Source organism: Camelus bactrianus, chromosome 11, assembly GCF_048773025.1.
Source record: "Camelus bactrianus isolate YW-2024 breed Bactrian camel chromosome 11, ASM4877302v1, whole genome shotgun sequence".
In the NCBI taxonomy this organism is placed as follows: domain Eukaryota; kingdom Metazoa; phylum Chordata; class Mammalia; order Artiodactyla; family Camelidae; genus Camelus; species Camelus bactrianus.
In genome coordinates this window covers 75,733,208-75,749,129 of record NC_133549.1, presented here as the reverse complement: position 1 = coordinate 75,749,129, position 15,922 = coordinate 75,733,208, and the positions used below count along the sequence as shown (strand labels likewise).

The following is a 15,922-nucleotide window of genomic DNA, read 5'->3' as shown; positions in this document are numbered from 1 at the left end:
CTCATTTCCAGCACTGGTTATAGCTCCTCTGTGGGTTTGGTGAACTAGAGTCAGGATCATCCGCACTTAGCCTTAGAGAGTCTGCCCTGCCTTGGACACTGAACTCTGATTATCCGAAATTCCCCAAGGAAGGATAGAGATTGAGGAAACAAAGGGTAAGTCTTCAAGGACTCTGGTTTAAAATCCAGCCCCTTAAAATCTGTTATCTGCGAAACCTCTGGCAAGTTTCTTAACTTCTCTGTGCCTTGGTTTCCTCATCTTTAAAAATGGGGCTCCTACTCTGATACCTCCTTCACAGGGTGGCTGTGAAAACTAAGTGAGTTAATGTATATAACGCACCGCCCAGTGCTGGGCACAGCCGCACTTCTTTATAATGTTTTGCTATTATTTTATGTCACTCCTCCCGGGTTCCAAAGCTGTTGGCAGTTTTTAAATCACCATCTTCTTTAAGGCAGTTTTTTGCGTGTCAACTGGGAGATGTGAATGTAGTCAGCTGTACAGAGCTTTCTCTTAGGGCTTATGTCTTTTTATCCAGCTGTCTACATTAGCAAACTATTATGGTTTTGATGGTCAAAATCCATCCAGGAAGTCGCTCCAAAAGACAAAATTAATCCTGTGAGAGAATCCAGTATCTGTGTCTATCTATGCACAGAAATATGCCAATGCCAGAAAACATTAATGCACAGATGCATGCGTATAATATTGCAACACTTAAATGAGTCAAAGGTAAGTAAATATTTAAAACTCAAATAATATATGATAAATATTTAAAGAGCCCTTTGAAAATATGAATGTGTTTCATCCATATAATGGCTTGTGTAACCATTAAAAATGTTATGTGTAAAAATACTTTACTGAGGAAATTATATTAGAGTCCATATGTGAAGTTAATAAAGCAGGACAAAATGCTTTAAATAGTAGATGACTCCAACTTAAAATGACATATGGCATGTATATATTTATTCAATTAAAATATGGGAAGGAATATATTCAAATATTAATAGTAGTTACCTCCTGGTAGTGATTTTTAATTTTTCTTTTAATATATTCTATGTATAAACACGTGACTTTTTAAATTAGGCATTAAAATTAAGCTTCACTAAAATGATGCCTTTCTGATCAGATCGAAACCGATGACATTTTAACTACAAAGTGATATTGATATGCAAAATAAAAAAAAACACAAAATTCAAGTGATGTTAAAACTGTATATATTAGCCACTTCCAGAAGTCAATTGAGTAATGTCTAAAACAAGTTTTCAAAGTGGCCATACTAACAAGTAGAACTATGGAGACAGTAAAAACATCAGTGGTTGCTGGGGAGTTGGGGAGGAGGGAGGAATGACTAGGCAGAGAACAGAGGGGTTTTAGGGCAGTGGAAATACTCTGTATGATACCATGATGGTAAAGCCATGTCATTACACATTTATTAAAACCCATAGAATGTACAGTAATGAGAGTGAACCATGATATCAACTATGGAGGTTGGGTGATTATGATGTGTCCATGTAAGTTCTTCAGTTGTAACAAATGTACCACTCTGGTGGGGGGTGTTGATAATGGGGGAGACTATGTGTGGAGGCAAGTGGTATATGGGAAATCTCTGTACCTTCTCCTCAATTTTGCTGTGAACCTAAAACTACTCTTACAAAAAAAAGAAAAAAAACAGCAAGAAAAGTCATACTCATTGACCCAGCCATACAGTTTCTTGTAACATGTAACCAAGAAATTATTTTAAAAAGTTATTCTTAACCAATAAAGTTCACAGATCTCCTTACTAATCTTACAAAGTTTTTAGTGATAGACCTCCTCCCCCTACCAAAAAATGCACATACTAATGCACATACAAGCATTACTTACAATTCTGAGTGTGTACAGACCCTGTGATACTTGTTCATGGGTATACAGCTTCCTTCCAAAAGAAAGAAAAAAAGAATAATGCGTATTTTACTATTAATTGTGAAATTACTTACAGAAGTGAATGAATCAAAGCAATTTAAATGCCAAATACTAAGAGAATGTCTAACTAAGTCATAAAATAAGAACAAATTGGAATTTATGTAACCTTTAAATTAAATGTTTACAAAGAATGTATTACCACGGTGAGGTACGATAGACCATTTTTTTTAAGTTATAATAAAACATAGTAGGAAAATAACTTAAATATGCATATATATGGGAGATGAAAAGAAAATACATAAAGATGATACTCCTTATTATAGTCTTGGCACAGCTGAATTCATGACTGTTTATTTTCTTATTTTTCACACTTTCAGTAACATTATGTTTAAAAAGCAAAGCAAAAAAATTCATTACTTCAGTGTTTCCGTCATTGCTCATGGCACCAGGTGCCTGGCTCCTTTTCACTGTAATGTTTATTCATTTTGCTTAGCTGAAATGGATAAAATCTGCAGGACAAATTCCCTTTTTTAATGAAAAGAATGTCCCCATTTCTCAAATTCTGTGCCGTCTAGTACTGTCAGCTTTATTTAGATCCAGGGAAGACGGCAGCTCCTCATAACTATGTCGGGCATCTTAATTATTAAGATACATTTGCATCCGCCTCCATATTTGATTCAGTAGCTTCCTCTATGTTCAGCTTTAAATATGGGAGCATCCAGTGACAGGTGTCAATGGGTGTCAATGAGAAAAAAAGGATGGGTTAATAGGTAATATTTTTATAATTCTGCTTGTTTTGTTCCATCTTATTTTTCCAGACTTTTCATAAACTTTGCGTCAAATTAGAAGAAATGGCAAAGTAGAGATTTTAGTATTAATGCCAAATAGAAATTCTAAAACATTAAATATCATTATGGAAAGGAGAGTCCAGTTTATGGAGAAAAATAATGAAAAAAAAAAAAACACCTTATTATCCAAACCACTTGCCTAATGTTTCTCCACATTATTTTAGCCTTAGATTAGATTCATACTCAGTATTTTATGTGAATCCTGTAAAAATATTGTTCTTGGTTTGTATTTTTAGTCACTGTTTAAAGGATGATTGTTTTGTTTGGCTTCTTGTTTTGTTCTTTTATATGAATATATGATTTTTGTCTTTGTCTCTTAAGAAATGGAAAATATTGTTGTAAAAAACCATAATTAGAGGGTTGAAAAGTTTGTTAACAATATTAGGAAAATTCAAGGGCCCTGGGGTAGGTCTGTACGTGAGAAGATACCAGTTGAAGTTACGAACCTGATTATCACATTTGAAATCTTCCTAGTTTATCCCTCCAGTAATACACCTCAAAAGGACAAAGCTATTTTTCTCTCCAAAATCACACTGATCTCTCATTTTAGCTGAAGATTCCCTGTTTAATGAAAGAGAAGTGAGATAAGAGGACCCTGCAGTGAGACTCCAGCCTGAGGGAGTCAGAGTGTCCCGCTGCATCAAGGCTATTGAAAAGGGACAGAAGGGAGGGGGTGGTCAAGGATCCCCCCACAGATGAAAACTTAGGTGAAGTCCAGATGACTATTAAATTGACTATTAAATTCACGTTTAATTTTTAACAAGCACTATGATCTATCTCCCCAAAAACAAAGTGCAGACATAATGGAACTAAACTTTACTAGGATGTCAAGAGACATACAGCTAAGTATTAATTTCCATAGCCTTCACATCCCACAGAGTAGTGGACATGCTGCCACGTTTTCTTGGAAGAAGTAGATACATATACACTCCTTGAAACATTATTATCACAGGCACGAAAGATTGGTTTTGAGTAAATTTATTTTAAATGATAACTAAAAAATAGTCTGCTGATCATTTTGCATGTATTCTTCTCTGTGTGAGTTACATGCTATAAAATACAGCCATTGGTCAAATATATTCATTATTAAGAAGAAAGGAATTCATTTTTATTTAGAATTAATGTATACAATTGCATACCTGAAAAAATAAGAAAGAGCCAAGTAATGTCCCTCTAACTACCTTTAAAATATGTACATTGGCCACTGGAAAATATGTAGTGATTTTAAGTTGAGTTTTCCATTCTTCCATTTGTTTCCATTTGAACAAATGTATCTATCCTCCAGACTTTTATCAATAAAGGCAAAATTCAAGAGCAGGCTGTATAGAACAAACCTTAAAAGATAATCATTATGTATTCTTGCCGCATTCATTTCCTAGGAAAAACATATCTGAATCCAAGTTCTTCGTGTCGTAAGAGTTTAGGGTGTCACACACTTGGGTGATCTGTAAAGGAAACATCTGAAGAAGAGGAGTCCAACATTGAGTTTTAACACATCATGGGCACTATGCTCTGTGTGTGTGTGTGTGTGTGTGTGTGTGTGTGTGTGTGTGTGTGTGTGAGAGAGAGAGAGAGAGAGAGAGACAGAGACACAGGGACAGTGACAGAGAGAGAGATTAAGCCCTTACATTTAAATTTATTTCAGAAAGAAAAGTTATCAATGTAAAGTATTAACAAGGCTGTGTGAGTGGCTCACCAGACCTCTAAATACATCAAAAACAAGTGAAAAATGTGGATTTTTCCCCTCCTGTTTCAATTTTGCAAACAACTACATGGAATCCTTATAACACTAAAAACTAACACAATTTAAAGGGATGTCCTGTTTTTGATCGAAGTATTTCAACATTCTGTATTGCTTTATTGAAGACTAAGGAATGCAGACTCTGAGAGCTCGATAAAGATGAATTATGTGGAGAAGAATTCATGCTAGTCAGGATGCTCCTGGAAGAGCAAATAGATACTGATTTGTCAGAAACAGCAATTACAACCAAAATTAAATAAGTGAACGCTGCATTTTTTTTTTTGCCTATTGTGCCCCCCAGACAGGATTGTTTTCAACTATAATATAAAAGTGTCTTCAGAGAATTTATTCACTATTAATTAAAAATTTATGTTAAGAGGTTTGAGATGCAAATAATTAAAAATATTAAAATTATTAAATTTAAAAATTAAAATTTAAAAAACATTATTAAAATTAAAAAATATGAAATGCAAATAAATAAAACTATCTGTCAATAGCCTGTGTGTCCAAGGAGCATGTGTCATGGCTTCTGTGGAAGGAGAACATGTTCCAGGTCTCACACCTTCTCAGCAGGACCTTTTGCTCTGGCTTCGATAAAGGTTCACAAATTGTGATTTCTTTTAAAAAAAAAAAAAAATCTACGGCAAATTCTGACCCAAAAAAATCTGGGGCAAAGTTTGATGCTCAAGCTTTGAAATTGGGTATTGCTTTGGCCATACCTGTCCTAGGTAAATTGACTTTAAAAACAATTACAAACGAGATCCTGTCTATTTCTCCACGGAATTTAAATGGAATGCTGTCAATATAAGTCTTATTCATAGATTGATATACAGATTCTAATAGTTTTTGAGTCTTAACGGCCATTAACTTTCCGAAGGTTTATGTTACTGGATGACAAATAACCAGGTAAAGTCTGAGTTAGAATGACTGGATAACATTCCATCCAGCTTGGAAGGGAAATCAAAGATGAACCAGATGGGGTCATGGAGCTACTAGTACGTAGACATAAATTAGACGGTTTCACAAAGACGACTTCCAATATAAAGGTGTCCAACAATAAGAACTTGTTTGCTATCACACAATTAATTCTTTCATAGGCAACAGTACACGTGCAGTCAATACAGGTATTTATGACAAAAAAAGTTATCAGAGTACCAGAAGCCTGGTACTTCTAGGTCTGGTATTTTAACACCGTCACTGGGTATCCAGCACTAACCTATAGCTTCCTTACCACCACTCTGCCTTCACCACAGCGCCTCGCCAGAGTTCTGTGGGCACGAGATGCCAAAGACACCTGTTTAGGCACCTTTGGGATTTGGCACCTTTAAATTTGTAAAAAACATATTTGAGATTATTATACACTATAGGGACAGTTATCCTATATACCCATTGTTTCATCTTCATTTATAAGAGAGAATCTAGCAGAGGTTTTTACTCCAGGGTCTTTTGAATTTTCCAACCCGAGGAGATTTCGGCTTACCTAAGAAAGAGAAAGGACTAGAAAAATGCCTGTATTAGCGAAACATCGCCAAGTTGGCTGATTTCTAAATGATTTTATTTCATTGGCATTCCATGAGGCAATCACTTTAATATTTCTCAAGGGAAGGAAAAAAATAAAGCTACCAAAACAAACACCTAAATGTAATATACATATGTATTTTATATATACATATATGCTTATATATGTATATGTGTGTGCATGTGTGTGTGTGTGTGTCTGTGTGTGTCGTCACAGTAGGAAACATATTCTAAGAGAACAATGTTGATATTAAGGAATGAATTTCTTCCTTTACCCTCACTATTTCTTTAAAAGGGAAAGAAAGAATGAAAGAGGAAGAGAGAAAGTTTATTTGAAGGCCTCATTTCCCATGACATATTGGGAGGCATTTAAAATTGAGAACAGCCCAGAGATATTGTGCTGGTCTTTCCTGGATGAAGACTGAATTCCTGCAGACTAAAGTACAAACATAGTGTAGACATGCTATCATTGAATACACTGTACTGAATCTATACAATTGAATAATAATAAAAAAGTATTCTTTATATATAAAATGTTACCTGGACACCAAAAGATCAAATAAAAACCCCACCCTCCTGCGGTGTTCCTAGGTGTACTGTATACTCATTTGGGAAATGTTTCACAGCACTTGTCTCAGGGCAATAGTTTCTGGTTTATGGGGCTGGAATCGAAGGAATCACCACCCCGCCTCGCTTGGGGAGTCGAGGTTTTCTATAGCACCATACTGCAGGATAAGTGTGAGTGACTGCTGCATACATCAGCCATATTCTGGTGGAGACCTGGTATTGAAAGGCTTAGCCACGGTCCCCAGGGGCCCCGCCCAAATTGTAGCTGTCGTCATTCAAGCCAGAAGCCAGCGGTCATTCTCTCGAAATCTGCTTGGCCCTTCTGTTCTCTTTTTGACAGGTCTGATATGGTATTATGATCAAAACAGATTAATTGTGAAGTCCTAAAAATAGCACTGTTTCTCCTCCAGAGGACCTTGCTATTACTACTTGGAAATAATGTAAATCATTGGAGATTTGATCCATCTATAAATATTTAGTCCTTAACCCATTGCAAGGTAGATATTGGACAAGAGGGGAAAACACTGAGCACTTGGTGAACATAGGAAGATCAGGAAGAACATTTCAATGCCAGCTCTCCAATAGAATTTCCACTGTTTCTCGTTAGCATAAAATTGTTCATATATTTTGAACAACAGCACTCTATATCAGTCACTGGCAAATTAGCATAACATACACTTTACAAAAAAAGACATCAGAAAATGATTGAGTGAAAAATAATGGATGACATTCGTTCTCCGGTAAACAATGAATATGCAACTTTTTACTTAATTACAAATCTCCAAATGTCTATTTACCTAATAATGACAGGGCAAATGAAGCAAAATCAAAAGAAGTGTCTTGTAGAAATAACCACTTCTCTGTAGGCACATGAGCTTGAAGGACAAGGTACCGATGGCCCCAGGTGTTGGCCACGTTAGATCAGCTTTGAAAGCCTTGATGCTCTCAGCACTTGTCAGCTGGTGCCCAAAGAGGTGCTTTTTGAGTGTGGACCCTTTTCACAGGAGGGCTTCATACTCCAAAAGGAGACAAATGATCACTGAAAATGACTGTTAATATTTGTTCTTTATGGAGGATTTCTGTCTATCAATTTGGATGTAACTGGATCTTTAAACCTAAGGAGTATGATGTCCATGCTCTTTGGAATTCACAAGGCTGGTTATAATCACATAATATACGGCTCTACTTTACAAAAATAGGGGTTGGATCAGGACTTAAGTCTGACTGACAAACTTTGATCTTCTCAGAGTAAATGATATATTAAAATAACTGCCGTGAGTCACAGAATATACAACCTCCTTACTAGATGGCTTCTGTGTGAATCCATTACATACGCACCAGGTTAACATTTTAGTGAAAAACCCAAGACAGAGTTGACTTCAACAGACTTGTGAGGACTTCCAGTGAATGATAAATGTGATAAATATCAAGATAGTAACATTAAATATGCAACTTACAGGGTTTTTATATACCTGCTAATTAAGGGGTTCTTTCTAAAACTTTCCCAAAGATAGAATATTTTTAAATGAGAATTTAGATAATCAAGACATTAAAAATTTATAATAACCCTTCAAAAATCTAACAAACAGTATTACCTCTATATTTGAAACAACGGAACTATAATGAAACAGCTAATGCATACCACAAGCCTTTTCTTAAATATTAAGTGCATTTCTACCAAAATGTTTTCAACGTTTGAGGCTTTGAGTTTCCACTAAAGTGCTGATCAGAACACAATGTTCTCTCTTTCTCTGTACGACATTATGTCTATTATCAAAGAATGTTCTCAAAGAGCAATTTACAATGGATTTTAAACAGAAACAACTTGACCTCACATAAGAATTGTATATATTCAATATTTGATTCAGAAATAGTTACATTCCGTTTCACTGGACTGTGAATCTTCCACAAGGAAATTTTAATCAAGGTTTTCCCAAACTTCAGTAAAAGAAATCTTTTACATACTTTCAAATACTGTGCCTTTTTATTTAAAACAGTGTAAACATAACAACTCAACACCACCAATAATTGGAAAAAGACTGGTTATGTGAACACTAATTTCCTTGAATGCCCCGTGAAAATAAGGGTAAATAAAACAGACAAATATTTAGGAGAAGTTTCAGTTCACCTTAGCAGTGGTAAAAATATTGCTTTATTCCAAATGAACATACAACACAATTTACTGTTCTTTTGGGGGCTTCCTGTGAACTGAATAGTCTGGGCTTTGTGATTTCAACAATTTATTCTTTCCATGTTAACCACAGAAGCCAATGTCTTGGTCCACACATAGTAGACTTGCTACAAAATAAGTAAGAATGAGGATGATGAGAAAGCAAAGGGTAGCTCTCAATTTGATCACTGGCCTGTGTAAATAATTTAAGTACGCATGATTCAAACTAAGCACACATCCCCAGCTCGCCTTGTGATACTGATATCGTTAATGAGCCAAGAATTAGTTGTTCCTCTCAAAAAGGTTCACGTCAGAAAATGGTCTAGACATTGTCAACAGGTTTATAGGACCCCGCCATGCAAGTGATCTTGATTTACTAACCGAACTTTATACTTTATGGAAAAATTTAAAGTGAACAGATCTAAGAGGGAAATTTGCCTTTTTTTTTTCTGAATCTTAGATTCCCTGATGTTTCAGAACAAATTTAAGCAAGCTTAATATGCACACACATGCACACACATACACACGAGGAACACACGTGCATACAGCATACCAGTGCTCCAGTGAGCAGTCCCATACAGGTGTACACACACACACACACACACACACAGAGGCACACACATACACACTGAGAAATGCTCTTTTGGAGCCCTAAATGATCTCAAAGGAAAACATTTCTATTAGCATGATTTTTGTGACACGACATTGTGATGTTTTTGTCTCTTTTTCTGTAATAATTTTGTACCTCCCTCTGAGATCCTGCGCCTTCAAATTTCAGAGGAAGCTGGCCCGTAAGAGTAGCTAAGATTGCCTCGTGACTCCCTCTGTCTCCTGTCCCTTTCCTTTCAGAGTCTTTGTGCCTTTCTGCGAAAAGTAAGTACAAAACACGATGTTTGTCGACATGACATAACCTGTGATGAGGCTGTCAAATGAATAGAAATTTAGGGGTTGGGCTTGGCAAGCCAAATGGCCAGGGCCTCCTGCTCACTGGTGCATCTGCCCTCGGGGTACAACTCGTCTCTTTGAAACCGGGAGCCCACCAGTGCTTTTTTACGAGGACACTGGCGCTGTGGGGCTGAGGGTCTGAACTGCCCACGTCTACCGAGAGCCAAAGAGGACGGTGTTGGGACTAACCAAAATGGTATTCAGAATTCTACCCCAAAGCTTTAGTTGTAAGCTTTATCCCTCCTGAAACATTTCTTTCCCTTTAAAAAAATATTTTGTTAAAAAACACTATGATATGAGGGCGATAGACTATTTGGTTTCTTCTAAGTAGATGCTCTTAAATTAATGCATATAAATAATTTGTATTTAATCTCCTCTCTTTCCTGTTGAGCAAAGCATAGAATGCACAGGTTCCTACATGTCAAGTCACTTGGTCAACGCAGGGTCTCTCTGTATTTCATCTCTTAAGACAAATTGTTCCTCTCGTTCTGATTTGGCCGTGGGACTCAGGGGGAGAAAGGCTGTGTTTTCACTCACACTGTCCTCGGTTTCTACGCTGGCCAGTTCGTAGTCTTCTGACCGCCTGGCATCAGTCAGAATTCGGATCTGCTCCTGGACAGTTTCGAGCAAGATTTTCACCTCTTGTTGTTCTGCTATAAGACAATCGCTGACTGGAATACTCACGTTGACAATATCAGCAGAGTAGGAGTTTTTGCACCATTTGATGCTTTTGACTTCAGAAATCCCTGGCATTTGCATGCAGGTTTCCTCTAGACCCACTGAAGGGATGATGGGCACGGAACTGGCCCTTGGGGATGAATATCCCATCAGGTCCTTTTGCTCCAAGCTATTAAAATAGGAGTTTGTCTCTCTTGAAGGCAGTTGCATATTTATTGATGCATTTTGTGGGGCTGTTAAACCACTGGATGAATACCTGGAAAAGAAACCCAGCGTTACACAACTCTGCTCTCTGCGCACTTCTCTGGAGCAATACTCAGTCAACAAAGCCCTTTCCACATGCACCATCTCACTGAATTCTCACAGCAACCCCATGAGACGGATACTATGTTCCCAGTTAAACAGAGAAGTAAACTGAAGCTCAGATAGGTGAAGTGACTTGCCCAAGGTCACACAGAAAGTAAGTGACAGACTGAGACTCAAACCCAGATCTTCTTACTTTAAGTCCACGGATCTTTCAACACACCACAGCTGTATAGGCAGGTGGGGTGTAGTCCTCCTGACCTCTATCCTAGAATACAAAGTAAATGGGGATTGAGCAGGTAAGTGTGGCCTTTCCGTCGTGACAAACAGGAAACCCATAAGGCATCACTCCACTCCATCCACCTGACCACCCTCTCAGCCCTGCTTCAGTCCAGTAGACTCCTTGTGGCCACCCTGGGCGGAGGCCGTCGGGAAGCCCAATATTAAGCATCCGGGGACTACAGTTCTGAGTCCCTCTGCTTTAGCCTTACTCTAGGGGGACCGAACCCAGTTTCCTACGGCCCTGTGCTCTGTAGGCGCTGCCTCACTGCTGGTTTGCTGAGCCTAAGAACATGAGAATGAGACACGTGCATTTCCTCCATCTGCCCAAGGACGAACAGGAAGTGAGCGCCACAGGGCCTCTACCAACCTAGTAACTTTCCTCACGTGGTTTCTGGAGCCAAGTGAGGTAGTTCATGGGTGCATGGCGATGGCCTGTCGTGAATGCCAGCGTGTCATTCCAAGTCGTCTGAATATGCCAGAATCTGGCTGGCCCCATCCTTGCCTGCCCAGACCTAGTGGATTTTCCACTACCTTCCTGGCACTTTCAAGGGATATCAGGCAGGGATATCATAGATTCACAGAAATGTAGTCTGGGGACTTGAACAATAATATTTGTTCTGTTTCTCAGTAATATTTCCTTACTTTTAACCTTACATGTTAAAATTTAAGCATAATCTAAACATACTCCTCCTCTATATCATAAATCTCATTCCCTGTGTCTTACATTATAATGGAAATAAAATTCATGTTTATACACGAAAAGAATAATTGCGATGACATGTGTTGCATACTGAATAAAAGCCTTTATTGTAAATGCATGATGGGAGCAATTTAGAGGTCTGTCTTCCCGCCAGACAGTGAGAAAAGATGAGAAAACAAATGGAGGTGTCTTTGTAGCACCACCCTCTCTTACTGCGCCTAGGACAGAGCTGGTAATCAATAAATTGTGATGCAATGGACCCATGACTACATGAACAGATCTTCAGGGTAAGCACTCCCTTTATATCCCAGTTCACATAATAACAAGAGCTCACATTTTCACTGAGCTTTCAAAACGCACTTTCACCCCTAATGACCTCATTGATTTAAAAAAAAAAAAAAACACTGTGTGGTTTTTTTTTATTATTATTATCACCACATGATGGATGAATAAACTGGACTAAGGGGTACCCAAATGACTTGCCCCAAATTATACCCTTGGTAAGCAGCAGAGGAAGACGTTAAACCCATGTTGTCTTATTTTAATTATTACTATCAAAGCCAGGAATGAGTGGGCATCTCAAGGTGCACCTCAGCCTTTCGGGAGGATGTATCATCTTTACCTGTGCAAATTGTGTAGCCACGTACAAGGGAATTCCCTTGGGGAATCTTAGTCCTTTCTCTATAGTGCTGTATGACTGAAAATCTGAACCTGAAGGTTCTGATCACTGAATCCATTTCAACAAGAAGGAAGGGGGCACATTTCAGGCTTTTGTGTTCTTTCCTTAGCACCATTCACGTGCGTGGAGATGGAGAATGTCTGCTATCAGAGTCACCAGTGGCACAGAGCCAAGAAATAGAATGAGGACAAGATCGTGTTTCACATGGATATCATCAAAGTGTACAAGTGGGTAGACTCTAACAGGTTGAAATGTCATGGGGATAGGTGTCAATTCTTAATACCTGAATCTAAACATTATTTGTAAAAAAATGTTGGATAAAGGTATAAATATCTTAAGAGGGTTTAGTCAGCTGAAGCTTCAACAAGTCAGCAATGTCATGACTGACAAGTAATCAAAGGCAATTGGCGCCAAACTTGGAGCAGTCTTCTGATACGTCTAAGTGCTGGGTGAAGGACTTAGATGAGAAAAAAGCACTGCAGTGGACTTGTGCGCCATGCCACAAGCCAGGCGTGGGTCCCACGCTGGCGATGACTGAAACCTAAAAGGCCGCCGCACCGTGAAGATGCTCTTTCAACAATGAGAACCCTCCAAAAATGGGATTTTGTTTTGGAGCAGCATGATTTCAAGTCCCAGTGCCATTACATGCTCTGGAATCTTAAACACACAGCAGCCTCACCTTAATCTCCTCATCCATTAAAACCATCAGGTAGTAATACTGACCTGTGGGGGCTGCTCTGAGGACAAATTGAAATAACGCCTCAGACGTACACTGGTGGTCTGTCCTTCCTTCCTAGAGTTGCCGTGAGTGTCTGATCACTGGTCTTTGAGAAGAAGGTGACACTACTCTCCAGAAGTTTATGTGAGAGCTAAATTTCTAGATGTGATTCTAGATTAGAAGATACTCAGAGTTCTGCATCCCTTCAGAGCCAACTACTCTTTCACACATTTGATTCATGGGCTTGTCACTCATTGGCTGTAAAATACCAGTTCGGACCATTGGACCATGCTTCCTCCGATCCCTCAACAAAGTATCCACAAGTGCATTTCCTCTGTCACTCTGTGAGTCAAAGCATCCTTTTAAAGATGAAAGATTTCAACAGTCATTTGGTTTGATTCCCAGGAATTCAGGGGTCAGGTGAAGAAATCTGTGTTTCCCCAGGGGACTCCAGGATCAGTTCTTGGTGCGTATGGCATTAGAATGAACTGATTAAATGGAAGGAATCCACTCTGCTATCTTTAGCGTGCTCTTCTATAAACTTCCTGAAGATAGCTGAATGTAAGTTGGTGAAGTTGCTATTTAAGTGAGGTAGACAGTCAGTATATTTCAGATCCCTTCTATTGTACAGGTAGCGATCTAACTTTTGTGATCCCATCTCTTTCTGTCTAGCATATGAATCCGTTTGTTTGATTTGCCTGACATAACGCAGTTCAAAGCTCTGTGAGCCACCACCATGGTTGTCACCAATCCACTGATCAGGGGGAAAGCTCTTGAAGAAGCTCCTTTCCACCTGACTCCTTCCTCAGGCTTCGCTGAGTCAGGCGCTGGGTTCAAGCTGGGCTGAAGCTAGTGCCAAGGAGAGACATCACATATACTTGGAGTCTAACCAGCAGACAACACCCACATGCTTGAGAAACAAGCAACAGCTGACTGATGGCTCTTGCAGATTCATCCACTCTCCCTCCAGGCGAGGGCCAGCTTTGAAGAGGGACTTTAGCTGTGAAATTCTATTACTAATCCCATTTCCAGTCTGGAGAGACGGTCAGTCCCCCAGGAGTGGAAAATAGCTGTTCTGGAGGACTGACGAGGAGATTGCTCTTTGAGATTCATTGTGCTGAGCATGCAGTGACTTAGCCTTCGAGTCCTCACTTATCAACATTGGGTGCGTATCACGCACAGGAAAGGGCACGTGGGCCAGCCAACTGGAGAGAATGTTCCAAACCCAGTGATGATTGAACCAAAACAAACCACCACCATGCAGACAGTAAGTGTAAGTCTCCCAGGAGTTCAAAAACAAAGCAGTGCCTGAACATGCAATGGGAATCTCTGAGACCCTGAAGATTCCTGTAGGTACAGCTCAAGACTGTGCCTGGAGCAGGCTCAGAGCATCCTTACACCGGTACCTATGTAACCATGGCCATAAGTGTCCGACCGACAGAAAGACAGCGTGGGCAGGGTTCTCTCCCCACTCACAAAATCTCTGAACTTGATTTCACCTCACTCATTCTCACTCTAACATTCACCGCTGGGGGGATATATATATATATATATATATATATATATATATATATATATATATATATATATATATATATATACACACCCCTAAGTAATGGACATTATTAGTGATTTAAAAAGAAAGTCATTATGAAACATGATTCATTATAGGCTAAATACGAGCCTCGTTTTCCAGATATAAGGCAAAGAGAAACGCAAACTGCTTCTTGACTTGGGTTAGACATTTAGGACAACTGAGCTGTATACAGAATGTGCAAATCTCACCCCAGATCTGGACCAAATATATTTTACAGTCCATTTGGAATTGCTTCAAAATTACAAAACCCAGACACAGGCTATTTATTTCTTATCTTCTAGTCTTCCTACAGGAATCTGTTACTGAGCTTTGTTAGACATACATATGTCTTGCTCAGAAGAAAAGCAAAGGTAAAAAGTCTGGGATGGACTTCGAACTTGCTTTGGCTTTCCACGGGCTACAGACAGGGTGGACAAATCACCCAGACCAAAGCAGAATAGAAGTCTGGCCTGGCTCAGTCAGAGAGACAAAAACTACACGCAGCAAGAACCTGGCTTGAGTGAGAGGATGGGTTTCTGGAATAAACCTTGATCGCACTGCTCTTGAAGTCAGTAATAATACCATAATAATCCCTCCATCGGGTACCAGCTCTTGACACGTAGGATTTCTTTTTAATCTGCCCAACAGCCCTCAGGAAAGCTGATACACTACTGTTCAATTTATAGACAAGCAACCTTCAGCTCAGATGATAAAACTGTCTCAAATTCATATAAGGAGCAAGGGGCAAAGGGGAGATTTGAACTTTGGTCAGTTTCAGTAAAGGCTGCCATGTTTGGTCGAGCAGTTTCTGTCAGTTAGGTGAGTGGTGGTGGACATTCATTCTACAGTCCACTCCCCATGCCCTGAGCCCTGCGAGGGTCTTGCCCACTCAGAGGAAGGGACACTTTTTGCACCGCAAGGATGAGCAGCGGCTGCGGAGTCCAAAGCCCATCTCTCCATCCCTGCCTCGGGAATGAAGCTGGAGATCTGAGTTCAGCTAGTTGTGCTTTGACAATATGCTGTCAGTGTTGACTGAGACACGTTCAAGAATGCTCGATGGAGCAGATGTGATGTTATGTTACAAGGTACTGTTTCTGGTGTTGTCCACAATAGTGATTAGAGAATTAAGTACTTTTTTCGAAACATAAGGGTGAAGGAGCACATCAGTCCTCCTAAGATAGCTCTGGGTTTTTTCTAATGAAAGAAACGTTTCTAGTAATTTTAGCAACTGTATAATAACATAGTGTCTAGATATCTATACACTTAACTTTCTTCCTAGTGTTATATTTCCTTCCCAG

General features: G+C 39.1%; 1 protein-coding gene across 11 annotated transcripts in view; it reads right to left on the bottom strand.

Moving 5' to 3' along the window:
- Positions 1-756: 756 nt before the first annotated feature.
- NRG3 (neuregulin 3) overlaps positions 757-15,922 on the bottom strand; it is a 938,337-nt gene continuing 923,171 nt past the window's right edge. For 5 of the 11 annotated variants that reach the window (XM_074374315.1, XM_010963094.3, XM_045522753.2 and 2 more), the window contains 2 exons: positions 10,866-10,937; positions 1,969-10,622 (listed from right to left, as the gene is read on the bottom strand). In XM_074374315.1, the coding sequence (XP_074230416.1) occupies positions 10,115-10,622; positions 10,866-10,937 (580 nt within the window). In that variant the 3' untranslated portion in view covers positions 1,969-10,114. Of the gene's footprint in view, positions 1,913-1,968; positions 10,623-10,865; positions 10,938-15,922 lie in introns of those variants that run through there. The other 6 variants (XM_074374318.1, XM_045522756.2, XM_010963096.3 and 3 more) reach the window with 2 other exon arrangements.